The sequence below is a fragment of the Sebastes umbrosus genome, chromosome 5, assembly GCF_015220745.1.
Source record: "Sebastes umbrosus isolate fSebUmb1 chromosome 5, fSebUmb1.pri, whole genome shotgun sequence".
Classification (NCBI taxonomy): Eukaryota; Metazoa; Chordata; class Actinopteri; order Perciformes; family Sebastidae; genus Sebastes; species Sebastes umbrosus.
The window spans coordinates 30859448-30875908 of NC_051273.1; the positions used below are offsets into that span (position 1 = coordinate 30859448).

The following is a 16461-nucleotide window of genomic DNA, read 5'->3' on the forward strand; positions in this document are numbered from 1 at the left end:
GAGGTGCACCGTCCACCAGCACCGGCTGCTCTCGCCTCAGCTCCCAGCACCAACACCGCACCGGGCTGCACCGGGCCGCACCAGGCCGCACCAGGCTGCACTGTGATTTGTTTATTTCTCTAACGGGACTTTTCTCTTGTTTTCTCTTGGCCTGAAAGTTGTTCGCTCCCCGGCGTCCGGACCCGTTAGAGGCCGACAAACCTCCAAAACATCCCGAAACTGCATTTCAAATGGCGAGCAGCGTGTCTATGATCCGTCATGTGGTGCGCTGTGGCCGGACACAACACTGGCGTACGGCATCGGCTGCTTTCTGTTAATTTACTTCCAGTAGGAGACGGTAAAGAAGAGAGCCAGTGAGAGAGACAGTACGTTGTGCTATTTGATCCTGCCGGTGGGATTTCGTGTAATCCAATGCGCTGATTGCACACACATATGCCATTGTGAAAATGAATAACACACTAAACTAAGGTGGAGGAAACTAGAAAATAAAATGAAAACCTGCAGTTAGATAATGCAATATGTGAGGCTGTCTAACTACACCTAATTAAATTAGCTAACTAACTTGAAAGACAAACAGAAAGACAGACATACAGACATACAGAGCACAAAATTAAGTTATTTGTCAAAAAAATGTTGGCAGTGTGGCTCATCAACATTGTCAGGAAATCATTCAAATAAATATGAAATATCACAGAAAAGCCAAAATACACTGAAGGGGGGCTTTAAAATATGCAAGTTGTTATTCTGACATTGTTCAGCATGTCTCTGTTTCATGTCATAATACACTGTGCTTTCTTTCATTATTATTTCCTGGGAGGGAGAGTGTGTTCCTAGATTAGACTACTTTTTTGCCTAATTAAAGGATGTTTTGGGTTTTCTCTGAATCAACAGGGATCATCAGGCGCTTAATCAGCTCTGTCAATAAAGGAAACTGCAAGGACACTGAGCCGAGCTGATACTGAGCCCTGACTGCAGGGCTGGATACACTGTCGGGGCCGCAATATTGTGAAAGTATTGCATTGCAACGTTGATGCACGGTGTTTAAGAAGCGCACTTGAAAAACTCACTGTGATTTAGTTGGCTTGAAAAGGTCATGCAATTGCAACCACATGCTCGAGACAGGACAAACAAATCACCCGTTTTAATTACAGTGTCACGGACATCAGTGCGTTCTAAATCTAACCATGTGGCTTTGTTATACAATAAAGGATGGTGTGTGATTCATCATTCGGGTTCCAGTTGGCGCTATTTTTGTTGTCGAAGCTGATTTAGAGTTGTATTGTTTCTTTTTTAACATTTCCATTGTTTACACACGCTACCATCACCACTACTGGTATGCCCAGTGACGGGCCTCCCGCTACAGCTGTCGTCCCTTGTGTGGAGTGTAATTTCAGTAACGCGATAGGTCTAGACAAGCCTCCATCCGTGGCTGCTGGCAAATGCGTCCAGTAACTGTAATGGACACTGGACATCCAAATCCCTGTGCCAGCCTCCTGATAATCAATCAGGCGTGGCCTCCTGTTCCCGGCAGACCCAGCTCCGCAGGGTCCCATGAAGGTAGCTGCAAGAGGGACAACTCAGCGTCACCTGATCCTTGCGAACACCATTATGAGAGGCACTTGGATGCCTGGTGTTTCTGCACTTCTTCTCTCCACACCCTGGCTGTGTGACAGGGTCTGTTGCCAGTCTTACCAAACCTCCTGACGGCAACTCCGTGGGCAGATGCACGCCAGCTGCTGCTGAGTGCTGATCATCGCTTGCATTGTGCAACCCAGCTCTGGTCAGAACTGATCTAGCTTATCACTGTTTACTTGCTAAACTTGAATAACAGCAGATAATAATTACCACCGTTTTCTCTTTTTCGCCATCAGTGCCTCTTGGCGCTTCCTCACTTCAGCGCTCTGTTTATGCCTGCGTTTTCAGGTGACTCACGTCTTCTGGAAGTGTTTCTGTCTGGGTTTAAAATTCCTCTTTCTTTTACAACTCTCTCTCTCTCACTCTCATCCTTCTTCTAACCTCTCTCTTCCATCTCTCAAAGCCGCCAGGGCCTCAAAGCCAAGCCAGGTATGATTATATCTTGGTTGTTGTTATTCTCAGAGGAGCGATGCATGCGCTTTTTCCACAGTCTGGACCAAAGGGGGAAGCAAATATGCAAAAAAAAAAAAAAGAGAGCAGTGAGTCTCTGATCTGTTTGTTTGGATCACCATCCAGTTTGCCTCATAGATAACCGTTCCGTAATTTCTTCCACTTTCTTCTCTCCTAGGGACTTTTTAATGATTTGTGCAGCACTTTCACAGACCGCATCGCTAAATACTCGTGTGTGTTGCTCTCCTCCAGGGCTCACATCTGCGGAGGACTGATAATTAGGCTTTGATGCTTCGTGTTCACTCTGCCGGTGCTGTCGGTGTCTCTTGTTAAACGGCTTCATGCAGCATCACAGTGACAAGTCTTTGAACGCAGCGTATCTGCCAGGAGATAAAAATCACACATTACTGGAAAGAATAGATCTGTTCTAAGGGAGACAGGAGTCTGGCGTACAGTCGGCTTGCAGAGAGAGAGAGAGAGATTTACAGAGCTGTATTTTTCATAACTTGCCTACTGACAAGATAATTGCAATTTTTCTGACCAATATGGAAATTTGAATGGTGATTATTGTCTATGAATTAAAACTGAAGGCCTGTATTTATGGTCTGCATCCTAGAAGCACTGAACAACATACTGGGGTGGGTTTGTTTGGGTTCAAAATCTTGGAAAGGTAATTTATTACATTTCTTCAACTGCAAATTATGCGGTTTGTCAACATATTTCTTAATAAGATACAGTTTTCACTCCGCTCATCTCAGAGTTTTCATTCACATATCTTGAGGTCAGAGGTCAAGGGACCCCTTTGAAAATGGCCATACCAGTTTTTCCTCGGCAAAGTTTAGTGTAACTTTGGAGCGTTATGTAGCGTTCTTCCCGCTACAATCTCTGAAAGACAGAATAGCGGCCGGGCCCACCAGCGGACCGTCGGACTGCTAAGAGGTTAATAGTTTATATAATCTAAGATTGATAAATGACGTCCGTATCAATACAATATTGTCATGCAAAATATTGCGATACTATGCTGTATAGATTTTTTTTCCCCTCTCCTACTTGTTAGGTTATTGTTATTAATTTGGTATAGAGCCTATTTGAAAATTGCACTGATCCAGACTATTACATAAATGGTTTACCCTTCAGTCTAAAAGAGTACTATATAGTTTGTTGATTATTGATTGTTGTTTTGTATTGACTGAAATAAAGAGAGTAAGAGTGTAAAAAAGCATCGCACCAGAAAAATGGTAATGGTTTCCATAACGATGTAGATCTTCATCTTGATAATATACACGCCTCAACTACATCCAAACAAATTATCGGCTTGAATGTTCTCTATGGTTCAAATACTCCTAATATGAAACTGTCAGCGCATTTTAACAATCACCATCATAATTACAGATCGTTTGTTCCATTATTAGCTTCAGTGGAACCCTAAAGGCTTTATTGTATTTGTTGAATAAAAGCGGAGGGCCAATATTTTTGCGAGCTGTGTTTGATTAAGTTACCGTAGGGGTTGTTTTAACATCTAATGTGAATCCTTATGGGTTGAATTAGTGATTTACAGGCTTTTAGTGCTGACACACAGGATGGGGCTAATATGATTAGTCTGGGAATACAGAGTCGAGGAGGTTTAAAGAAGAGTGTCAGACAGACCACCATACCATCTAGTATCACTTCTCATCAAGGCAAGAGAGAACAATTGAGAGTTTTTAACATCTCTTGCGTAATGGGAATGTTAGCAATTAAGTGAAGTTGTGCTTATCTGCAAAGAGCACGATGGAAAGCCAGATCCTTTCCTGAGATGAGTTTGAGCTCAGTTCACGCTCTGGTCATGAACCACCTGACTAGATTTGGCCCAAATGGTCCAGACAAGTCTAAAACTGGAAAACAAGAAAACAACATTTTAGGTCCCAAAACATTAAGTTTGTTTTCCCCGTCTCACAACCAGACTGTGAAAATCAGTTTTAATGGCAGTCTGAGAACCAACGGCATGGTTGCATGCTGTAGAGATGGTAACAGGGACCCTTACTATTTTTTCCCTCCGCTAACAAAGACTCCACTGTGTGAAAGTTCAGATCCCGCTGAGGCTACATATCAGAGCTAAGCAAGTGCCTTTTAGGGAGAACACAGCGCGCCGTCTTTGTGAGTTTATCAACAGAGTGAGTACATAAACAACCACAAAGCCTGATAAAGAAGAACAATCTACAGCACTGCAATTACACCGGGATAGTAACTGTATGTTTCAGTGAACATGAGAAAAATCAAAGCTTTGACATTTGCACGGTGTGGCTGCGTGAAATGGGATCACGTGACGTGTTGTGAATTTTATCTCTTCCTCAGTTTACACTTTGTGTGTGTTGTTCCTTTATGTGACTACAATCCCTTTCTTTTGCCGTACCAGGTTGAGCTGCATCTGAAGCCGATCCAGTCTCTGCTGCGCCACCAGAAGCCGCTGGTTTTAGTGCTCAACTCCCCCCAACCACTGATCTGGAAGATCAAGGCGGAGAACCTGGCCCTGGGCGTTCAACGTACCTTTCATGTGAGTCCAGCATCACCAAAAGCCTTTAAATCCTACTTCCTAAAACTGTGTATTAATTTCCTCGCGGGCTAAACCGTACCGCCATTTCAGTAGCCTTCCTTCTCTGAGGGAAAGTGATGTACATTAAATGTGCAGAGGAGGCCTTTCCACACTCCACAAGAAGCTTCCCATGATAACGTTGCATTGTGGCGAGGCATTCATCTCTAATCTGTATACACATACATCAGTTTCATCAGTGCATGCTTACTTAGCTACAGATGTGCACTCTTCTCAGAAGTGTGCAGATGCATTCTTAGCGTTTCCTTTCTTTTATGATAGTAAGATAATTGTGGAACTAGTTTTAGTTTAGTGCTAGTTTCATTAATATGAATACTGTTTGTTCATGTCAAATGATTCAGTATGTTACTGTGAGAGTTTTCACTTTTTAACCAAACTCTAAACAGTATCACTCCCTCACATCGTGGTGTAAAATGTGTTTATGTGAAAAGATGTAACGTGCTTCGTCAGCATTATTCACACTCTATAACCACAGGGCCGTATCCCCGCTGCCTCCCTCCCTCCCTCCCCTCACCCTCCCCCCTTTAACGGTCCTGTTGATAGCTTGGCAGCTGTTCAAATCAGACAGGGCGTATCCGTATACCACGAAAAACCCTAACAACGGGGAATGTGTGGCAGCAAACACTAAACCACTAAAGCTTTGCTGAGTGAGGAGTTGATCCCTCACCTTCTGATATTTGCTGAAATCCTGAATTATATTGCCAATTTGTTTGTTAATAATGATAATGTTAATGGTTGCATTTGGTTTCCAATCTGAGGTGAAACTGATCCAGATGTGTAACATCAGCAAGACACTCATTCGAAAAAGAAGTTGTCGTCACTGACTTAGAGAGACTATGGCTTCGTCCGAAATCACTCACTACTCACTATAGTGGACTATATAGTGAGTTTGCCATTTTGTAGTATACAAAAGGTAGTGTACAACGCGGTCAGTAACAGAGCACTAGACGAGACGGACGGACGAGAGGAGAGCATCGCGATTGAGACAAATCCATGAGCTTGTAGAGAATAGTCATAAAATCAGCTAACTGACTCATTAAGGTCAAGTTTATGAACATAAACTAACATTAGCCGCCATAATCTCCTAAGGCTGTAGCAGCAACACTTTATTAGTACTGACTGGAGAAATTGTGTGTTTTATTGTCTGTGAATTGAACTGTTCATTTGTAAGAGAAAGAAAGTCTTTTTTTTCTTCTTTTAAAAATTACAATGACTACGTTTACATGCACAAAACATTACGGCTTTTGCCCTTATTCCGAAAAAGACAATAATCCTACTAAACTGTTTACATGGTTAATGAAAATGAATATTCCACTGATATTCCCGTTTACATTCAGCTGTGCAGCCTCCGTTTAACGAAACAGGTGGCGTACTTGAACGACCGTGCGAACACAGCCTCCCTATTTTATTCCTTTAGAAACCTTCTTGAAAAGCTTGCTGTTGTGATATTTGTACATATCTAAAAACCTGTTGATATCCAAGTCTTTCATAATGTTTAAAAGTAGGTGTGTTTCTCCTCCCGACCAGAAATGTGGGCTTTTCTTTTGAGCATACATCTCTGCAAACTTTCGGCTAGTTGGTTTGTGTACAACGCACAGAGCTGGCTGCAAACAGGCGAGAGGTCGTGTGTCGCAAACCCAAGTAAGACGCATATTCCAAATGCGCTCTATACATGTCCAAAGAACACTCCTAAGATCAGAATAATATCAGCACATCCCACTCGTCTTAATCGAAAAGTGCTCCATTCGGAATAAGGCATCATTCAGAACATCCAAACAAAATATGCTGTTCACATGACCCTTATTATTGTCAAATTCGGAATAATAGTGGAATACTAGTGTGCATGTAAACGTAGTCATTGTCTCACTTTAAAATTGTCAACAATATCAAAATAGCTCCACAGAGTTCGGACCAGAGCACACATGGGGGAGGAGGAGGGATTATAGCTCAGTGTAGTTGGAGCCAGGTCCCCTGGAGAGCCTGCCTTTTTTAGTAAAGGCACCAGGGGGCCGCTGGGAAACTTAATAAAAAATGTAAAAATGGACTGCTTCAGTGCCCATGTTCAAAGCTTATGTATCACATGAGAAAATCATAGCAAAATGAGACCCACAAGCCTCAGCCTTGGCTTAACTACACTGCCGTATATATTGCCATGAAAACTTTTTTTTTCTTTGCCCTTATATGCTCTGAAGGCTTTTCTGTATTTTTGGCTTCCCAGAAGTAATCATTTTCAATTGTATGTTAACACCACAGCATTCTCCAAGAATGCAGTATCAGGTACACAAATGAGTTCCATATGTGGTCCAGTGTTTTCTTGCTTACCTCTCAGGCGCAAAACATCCTGCCGTGAAAGCTAATGTGACACGGAGAAAAACATTCACGGATTGCAAAACCCTTGTGTTATGCACCGGCTCATCTACACACAGACACACACACACACACACACACACACAGACAGACAGACACACAGACACACACACACACACACACACACACACACGCATATATATATTATTATTATTATATAAAGAGCCTTGTGCTCCACTTACATATTCTGTTTGTCTCAGCCCCTTTGACGTTTAGAGCAGCCAGAGAAATAATATGCGTCAATCTAGACCATATGGAACTTTTTTTAGGCTTATCTGACATGTGACTGAAGCAGATATATTAATAAATCACCCCCTCTGCATGAGACTGATTACTGTACACTAAAAAGGGTTGCATAATTAAAGGAGAGGATTCTAACATTCACTCATCTTGCATCCAAATAAATGTTTCTTCTAAGAGGATTCTTAGAGAAATTTAGAAAATCTGCAGTTCTAAACTTTTTGCATTTAAAGTCAGGCTTTCAATCGATTAAAATATTGATTCGCAATTAATCGCATGATTGTCTAGAGTTAATTGCAAATTAATTTTAGCATTTTTTATCTGTTGAAAGTGTACCTTGACGGAAGACGAATATGCTTACTTTATGCAGATGAGTGTATAGTGTATATTATATACATACATAATAATATTATTGGAAATTAATTAACAACACAAAACAATGACAGATATTATCCAGAAACCCTTACAGGTACTGCATTTAGCATAAAAAATATGCTCAAATCATAACATGGTAAACTGCAGCCCAACAGGCAACAACAGCTGTCAGTGTGTCAGTGTGCTGACTTGACTATGACTTGCCCCAAAACTGCATGTGATTATCATAAAGTGGGCATGTCTGTAAAGGGGAGACTCGTGGGTACCCATAGAACCCATTTTCATTTACATGTCTTGAGGTCAGAGGTCAAAGGACCTCTTTGAAAATGGCCATAGCAGTTTTTCCTTGCCAAAATTTAACGTCAATTAGCCTCGTTCACGACAAGCTAGTATTGTTGACAATGGATTCCTTAGATTTTTCATATGATGCCAGTATCTTCACTCTAGCTTTAAAACTGAGCGCTCTACAACCTAAAAATTGCAAGTTGCATAAATGCGTTAAAGAAATCTGTGGCGTTAACGCGTTATTATTGCGTTAACTTTGACCGCCCTAATTTAAAGAAATGATGAGTTCCCCTTTTTTAAAATAATTTTCTTGTGCATGAGTAGGATCGCTTTCAGAGAAGTACATGAAGACATGAGGCCCGAGTGCCAAGCAGTCGTTTTAATTATTATTTCCTGTAGTAATGGGAATAAATGCTCTCATGTCAAAGGAAACTGCAGCATTTCATGCAGATGGATGTGCATCTGGCCTGCTTGTATTTCCTTAAGCTGTGATAATATGTGGCCAGTGAGAGGGCTGTGTCTGTAGAGAGCAGCAGGTCGGCATCACAGTAAATGTCTCCCCTTGTCAGTGGTGGCAGACAGAAAACAGCTGACAACCATCATTAAGGCCCACAGTCCAGGCAGAGCTGTAGCTGTGTGTCTAATGATGTTCTACATCAGTGATTTTGCAGAGCAATGAGTTTTTACTTTTTAATGAAAACAAGCTGCTCTGAATATACTTTTTACATGATGAGATACATCTCTCCTCGAATGGGTATCTTCTACAGTAATAATTTACAGTAGCTACACATGCTCAGCTATTAATCTGACTGGAGCAAAGACATATTTTCTGAGAAAAACTGAGGTATTAGCGTTCTCTGTCGGCCCCTCTGTGTGATACTAGTCTGACACATGATGATTTTGAAGTGGGGCGAGGAGAGATAAAGGGAATCTCAGCAGTGAAGAAGGAGGCCTCTGCAGCCAGACAAAGCTGAGCTAATGGCTTTGACTGACTACAGGGGCCCCCGCTGAATAAGGTGTTAAGTATTTTGTGTTTGAGTGACAGCACTGAGCCCTCTGGCAGCGCAAGCTGTCGCTATCTTATCCACCAGCCTGACTGCCCAGAGGAGTCCCAGCCAGGTTCTCAGGTTCCCTCCACAGTGACACCTCCTTAACATGCCTCACCACTCAGATACCACAACGACAAACAACAAACTTCTCTCCACTGATTCGCTCTTTTCATCAATGAGAAATGCAATTGAACATCCACTAGAGTTGGTTTATGCTTGCCGTAGTTTCCCTGGCGCAAAAGGTGCGCAAACCTAAAAATGACATCATCACGTATTTTGCGTAAAGCGCGACAGCTACGCAAGTTGTCACAACACTTGGTTGTGCACCTCTGAATTTTTGTAACTAGGCACCTGCTGCACGTGCGGCGCTTTTCAGACAATAACTTAAAATAAAAGTAAAATTTAAGGAATTCATTTTTACTATTGATATGTCTCGTGATTTTTAGAAAGACGGCCAGTTCGTATCAGCCTCATGTGACCAAACAATGATTTGTGGGAATCATAAAGTCTGAACTAATCTAATAAACTATCTTACGGCGATAGCAAAGTGAAATCTTACACCTAAGTGTTATTGAAGTTACAGAACTCTCTACCATTACTACTGCACTGCATTGTGGGATATTTATTCTGGTGTATTGTCCAGTGTTTGCATACTGTAATATTTCACCGGAAATAGTATGCAGTTTGCATTATAACGGTTTCATACTAAGATTTCGGACATACTAAAAAATCTCACATATTGACATACTGTATATAAATAGCATGTTAGTATGGAATTTCGGACGTAACCTAACGTAATGTGAATGACGTTAGCTGACAGGAAGTAAACATGGACCCAAGTGGTTGCCTAGAAATGCAATTCCGTTCTTCATGTTCTTGCACAGCAGATATGCAGTTTATAATACTAATGGGGGTATTTTTACCACAAATTCATAGTAACTTTTAAAACAGAGGTTCCTTGGTTTCAGACAGAGTTAATCAAGCTAGCATTAGCAGCATGAGATGGTTTAAAACACCATCTCTGGGTGACTTTTTTGTGTTACCAGCTGTCTTGTTCTAATATGAGAACCATGTGAAAGGGGTCTGACATATGCACTTGATTGGTATTTATACATGATATCATGCTAAAAGGCCGTGGCTCCAGGCTATGTCTCAGGCAAAAGTCAGTATCCTTACCAGTCAGTGATCAATAAGACATATGTAGTTAGTTAATGTTGTTACGTCAGGGCCAGTAAGCACACTTTTTGATCCATTCCTTCCATGATAGTTTTGCTCTTGTTTTTGAGTCTCTGCACACCGCTCCAACATATGGTGAAATCCAAACCTTGGCACTTCCGCCTAGTTACGGTTGCTAAACTATAATTGGACAATCATTTGGGGGCGAGGCGTTCAGCGAACGGTCAGTTAAAAGTAAGTATGTGCCACGACCACACATGCCGAAATCTGGGTGTATTAGTGGCCTTGCCAATTCCCACACTCTCTGATCCGTGCCCTTCAGGTGGAGGAGTTGCTGTGGTGAGATCCCAACAGTAACAGAGTCAAGAGGAACTGGTTTTGAGCTTAACACTTCAGAACAGAAAGCCACTGCCAGACCTCCCTCACTGTGCCTTTCCATTGGAGAGGCAGTTTCCTGGGGCTAATTGGACTCTGATTTGGGCCTGCCAGTCCTTGTTTCCTGGTCCCAGTGCTCTGGGCTCCGTGGACACAGATGGGCTGACTGGAAACGCTTCAGAGACGCTGAGCACACTGTTGCTGTTGGCCGCCGGACCCTGCCGCCTCTTAAAATGCCAGAATCCAGAGTTTTGTTGTAAAACATGTTCTCCGCTCTACTCCTTGTCAATCAGCAGCAGGCAGGAATCATCAGGGGTCTAAAATGACATATGAATATGAACATTGGAATCATGCCAAATTGTATTTCACCAAGGGACACTGGGATTCCAAGTGAGACACATGTGCAGAGTGCGCTGTGTTGACTTTGTGGCCAAGTGTATATATTTCTTTTTCATGGTTAGGGGGGGAGGGCTGTGTTGCATCTCTGCTCTGAAGGCTTGATCTGGATCAAATGCTTTACAACTCTGGATGGAACAACACTGTAAAGTTTTGCTGTTGGCTTGCGTTGCCTATTGTTTGTTTGCCAAGCTTTGCCTTTTTCACTCCAGTGTTTCTTTCGTTAGATTAAGGCCCAAAGTATGAGCTCTTTCGCTCTCACACACGAGCACTCCCTCGTGTATTTGTTAATAGAAACCATGGGTAGCCACTATCGGGTTTTTATCCCGGATACAGGAATGGCAGAGGGACGCTCCCGAGTGGCGCTGATACATGTGGTGTTGTTTTCTCCACAAAAGAGCCTGCCAGTTCACAGGAAGATGCTGCACATTTGCATTGTCATCAAGTGAAGACGAGATCAAATGAACCACAGAAGCATTTATCACATTAATATCGCCAGAGAGTTGTTGCACGCTCATATTCTCTATCGACCCTTTCTGCACTTTCCACCCCCCTCGTCTGTTTGCAACACCTCATAATTTCTAAACAGCCCTTTGCGATTTCCCAGGCTCAGGGTGTTGCTCAGTGGAGGATTGCAGCTCTATGATAATTGATCTCAAACATTTGGCATGCCTTCATCTTTTTTTTTTTTTTACTGCTCATATGGTCGTAATATGTTCATGCTTACAGGCAGAAAGTGTACTGCTAAATGTTCTGGGCCATGAAGGGTGCTGACAGATGTGTTTCTATCACAATATATAATGAATAGAGGTGTTATCTTACAATTTAAAAGACAGAGTAGTACTTTAACTAGATATAATACTGAACTAAGAAACTTATTTTCATATTAGTCAAGACAACAGTTAACATTTGAGTTGTTGAAATAACGTGACTGCCTGCAAATGCCATTACAAACACAAGTACATGAGTTTCTACCATCACTGACATGAAAGCATGAGTCTCAGTCCCCATGGTATGTGACTAAGTTCTCCGCTACATTCTTTGTTTGCACTCAACCGCCAAGTCCGAATTCCTCTTAAGTCGAGGTTAGATCCAGTTTTCATGTATTTCAACGTCAGAACACATTACAAGCTCTTCACAGCTAACAAAATCTACCTTAAAGACACTTTCTGGCAGTAATGGCAACAGATTGCTTAATAAGAGATGAGCTCTGTTTTCACAGAGTGAGGTTATGCTTTAGTTGGCTGTGGGGTGCTGCTTGCAGCTCAGAAGAACTCTACTCTTGGACCTTTTTGCTTAATGTGAGTACATTAGCAACTAAAGTAACAGTATTGAGTGACAGTTTATGTAAATAGTAAGTACTATGGTATATTTATATTTATATATTCTACTTATTTATATTTATTTATTCCACTTAAGCCCATGAAAAGAAATTGTTCTTTGCTTTCTAGCACTTTAAGGGCTCTATTTTCCTGATATAGGGCGCAAACACAAGCGGGCGTGACCAGCGAATCTTTGCAATTTTGGTGACCACAGGCAAGAAAGGGTTAACGTTCTAAGATGAAAACACGGAACAGACAACACTGGTAGCGACCTGTCAATCACAAGGTAGCCACGCCCTAAAGCATACCCTGCTTTATTGTCTATTGGCAATGGGACCAGAAATTACTAAATGAACATCATGCTGTGTTGAAATAAGACTTGACTTCTAAACAATCAGACTTATTTTTGTAACCAGAGGAGTCGCCCCCTGTTGGCTATTAGAAAGAATGCAAGTTTAAGGCACTTCCACATTTGCTCCAATTTTCATTTATCTCTGTGCGTGTACCTCTGCCAACTAAAACCTTTAAAAGTCGCCCTGCGTCTGCGATAAGAGGTGGTCTGAACAGGTTTTAACCCAAATGCAGTTTCGCGCCAAAATGATCTCCAAAATTCCACCGCGCCACCTAATCAGCATAACACAGCCTCGGCTGCACCTCTCTTCCCATCTTGGCACAAATGTTTGTTTAGTTCCAGGAAACGACTAAACGGGGGTTACATGCAAAAGAGTTGAGACCGAGGAAAATTGCATAAACACTGCGTTTGCCCTTGCTCTGGCTTTGCCCCTGCAGGAAAATGGAGCCATGAGTATTTTGGGTCTGTCAACTGAGCATGCAACAGAGGAGATGGAGAGATGGAGAGATGGAGAGAGAGAGAGAGAGAGGGGAGAGAGTTTGTTAAAGCCCACAGTGAGTCCCTCACTTCCCTGTTTCGAATTCCTGAGGTTTTCAGTTCTCTGGAAGGCCTGGAGCTAATTTGGCTTTCAGGCTTTCCCCTCTAATTCTTTGCGACTAATTACAGTCGTATTCCCGCAATTAAACTGATAAACTCTGCTGAGCTTGGCAAGGTTAGCGAAGAAACCCCAGCCCCTCCTCATTGGCTCAGGGTACCACCTCTTCGCCATCTTCCTTTCTGTTCCTTCTCGCCGTAGTAAACACACTAAAAATAAAAAATCAACCTGAATTTCTTCGACAGAGTCCGTCTCCTAGGCTCCCAGTATTTACCGCCTCTGATGACGATGCCAGGAACATCGAGAGGAGCGTCCAAAGGTCAGGCAGATGTTGCGCATGAGGGAATTTTGAACAGTTCTGTCTTAAAAACCCAAATGCCCCAAAGGGATATTATTCTATTATCATTTGAGCATGATTGCAAGTTAGGGGACAGCTTCATTTCATCATCACAAAGAAGTGGTCTTGCGTATTCCTCTTGGATCCAAATGGATTTAATGTTTTAATTGGGCCTGCCAGCACTGTCTCAGCTCATGCATACAGATAGGATACCTAGGGAGAAAGAAAAACAAGCATGGAAATAAAATGAGGTAGGCTGTCTAGACCGTTTGCTTGGACTCATTTCGGTTGTCCGGTAGGTTTTTCAGCACATGCAAATGTTTATCTCTGTGAAATGAAGCATATGGGCCGAGCTCCATTAAGTGCTAAAGGGGTGGTCCCTCCTCAATTTCCTGCCAAACGCAAATCAGCACTTCTGTGCCCTCCATATTTTTAAGACTTCTCATTTTTTGTCTTTTTTTTTGTGACTGTTTATATTTTATGAATGTGTGCGCGCACCTACTGGCCGTCCTGTCTGCGTCACGTATTTGTGTCTTCTCTTTTATCCCCTTGTGGTCATTCAGAGCTACACATTTGCGATGACGCACTACGACGCAGCACACCGTATAAACACTGGAAACAAGACACCTTATTGTGTTGAGGAACATGTGTAAAAATACGCAGGGCATATTTGTAGAAGCTTTGAAATAACGGCTGGGATGTGAGTGTGAAGGATGGATTTCACCAATGTTTAGAGAGCAGGTTTAATTTTGGAAAGGCCAAGCTCTTTTCTTCAGTCTGCCTGCAGGTTCTTCTTCTGCGGTTGACTTTTATGTGCACATCCTTCTCAACAGAGAGGTCACTGTTGGCGGAAATCTTGAAATGTTGAGCTGCTATGTGAAATACAGAATATTTGATCAATTATTGTCAGTTATTATCACTAAAGCTGAATAGAGAACATGTAGTTATCTCTCCTGTATTTCGACTATCACAGAAGTGAGATAACAGCACATCACAGCAACCCTTTTGTCCTCTAACGCTCTTGTGTTTTCCCCCTCCTCAAGGTATCCGAGGGCTCGGAGGTCCACTTTCAGCCGGGAAACTTCTCCCTCTCCTGCCAGATCCAGAAGGAGACCCTTCCCCATGGCAACGAGCACCTCCTCAACTGGGCCCAGAAGAAGTACAAGGCAGTCACCTCTTTCTCTGAGCTCAGGATGACTCAAGACATCTACATCAAAGTCGGAGAAGGTGTGTGCTAGATTCCCAAAATTCCCAACATAGCTCTCGGCCCCTCGGGCACGCCTCCCCATTCCCCTTCAGCTCCCACTACTTTGCTTAGATTTTTGTGTTTGAACCCTGGCTCAAGGTTTACATGCATTACTCTGGGAAAAGAATTTCCTTCCCTCAACGGGCATTCACCCTTTCACACTATTTAACAGGCTACCTGCGGTACTTCTGAGCTGTGGTTTCTTACAGCCTTAAGAAGTATTGGACCCCATAAATATAAAGAAAGTTCAAAGATTATATATATATATTTGAGTATTTTGGCTGAATTACAAAAAAAACAGTTATTATTATTATTAATAATAATAATAATAATAATTATCATGAGTATTATTTTTAAAAACTCTATTTATTTGGGAAAGGTTTTAAAAAAATAATAAATAAATATATATATATTTTTTTAAATGATCTTCAACTATTTTGATATTTTTTTAATTTTTGTATTAATTATTATTTTTTAAAAACATTAATTTATTATTATTTATTTTTTTTAAAACCTTTCCCAAATAAATAAAGGTTTTATATGGGAAAGTTTCACTGAGAGGAAGCCTCTCTTTTGCAGGAACGCCCTGCTCACATTCACACAGTTACACACTTTCACAGCTGGAAGCTGTCCAGTACAACCACAGTCTGATCTGCTGGTCACTGAGCAGCTCCACTGGAGCGGTTGGGGTTAAAGGGCCTTGCTCAAAGGCACCTCAGTGGTGGTAATGAGGAAGGGGCAAGCGCTGGATTTTTCACTTTCCCCACACAGATTTATCCTGCCGGTCCAGGGATTGCACTGACGACCTCCTGGTCACAAGCTCACTTCTCCAACCTTTAGCCCACAAAATTGATCATTTCTCAAGCACAATGCTAAAAATGCCTTATTGTAGTTCCAGTTTCCCAGATGAGGATTTTCTGCCATTTTGAACAGGAAAATTTGAAATTGTGATGGACACAGACCGAATGATTAATTGATTAAATGACGAAATATTCGGCAGATAATCGATAATGAAAATAATACTTAGTCGCTGCGCTACTTTTTATATGTGTGTCACATTTTACTGCATGGCATTTATCTGTGTTTAGACACATTTTTATGAAGAGAAAAGACCAGAACTGAACATATTAGATGCTTCATATTTACACCACAGGTTTCTGTATTAGATATTGGAGCATCTTGCTGCATAACAAAAAGTGAGTTCAAAAATAATAATGTAATTCGAAGTTATTCATAAAAATGTTAACTACTGCCTTACTTAAAGGTGCCACAACACAACACATTATGTGTATACCTGAGATCTAACAAACATATTTAATGCATTTACTTCCTTGTAAGACACTAGCAAAGCCAATCTTTTGAATATTTAAATCGTGCAATATTTATTTACCTTGCACAGCAGCTGGATTTTCACGATATCACAAGATCATGCGAGAATCACGGAATCACATATCATACGAAAATCAAGTAATGCATTTGTGTCCGGCAAGCCAGATCACGGACCAATCAGCGTCCTGTGAGGAGCTACTGGCAACTACGGGTGTGGATTAGGTGTGTGTGAGACGACACAGAGCTCCTGAAGAGGTTAGCGTAGATGCTGCAATAGTATTTCTTCATTGAAAGAAGAGCAAAGAACGGCACTGAAGGCTTTTCTCCATGGGAAAGGTGTTT

The 16461-nt window shown here is 41.8% G+C and overlaps 1 protein-coding gene across 2 annotated transcripts in view; it reads left to right on the plus strand.

Moving 5' to 3' along the window:
* tgfbr3 (transforming growth factor, beta receptor III) overlaps window positions 1-16461 on the plus strand; it is an 81807-nt gene that overhangs the window by 37640 nt on the left and 27706 nt on the right. For both annotated transcript variants that reach the window (XM_037769812.1, XM_037769813.1), the window contains exons 4-5: window positions 4481-4618; window positions 14588-14771. In XM_037769812.1, the coding sequence (XP_037625740.1) occupies window positions 4481-4618; window positions 14588-14771 (322 nt within the window). The remainder of the gene's footprint in view (window positions 1-4480; window positions 4619-14587; window positions 14772-16461) is intronic.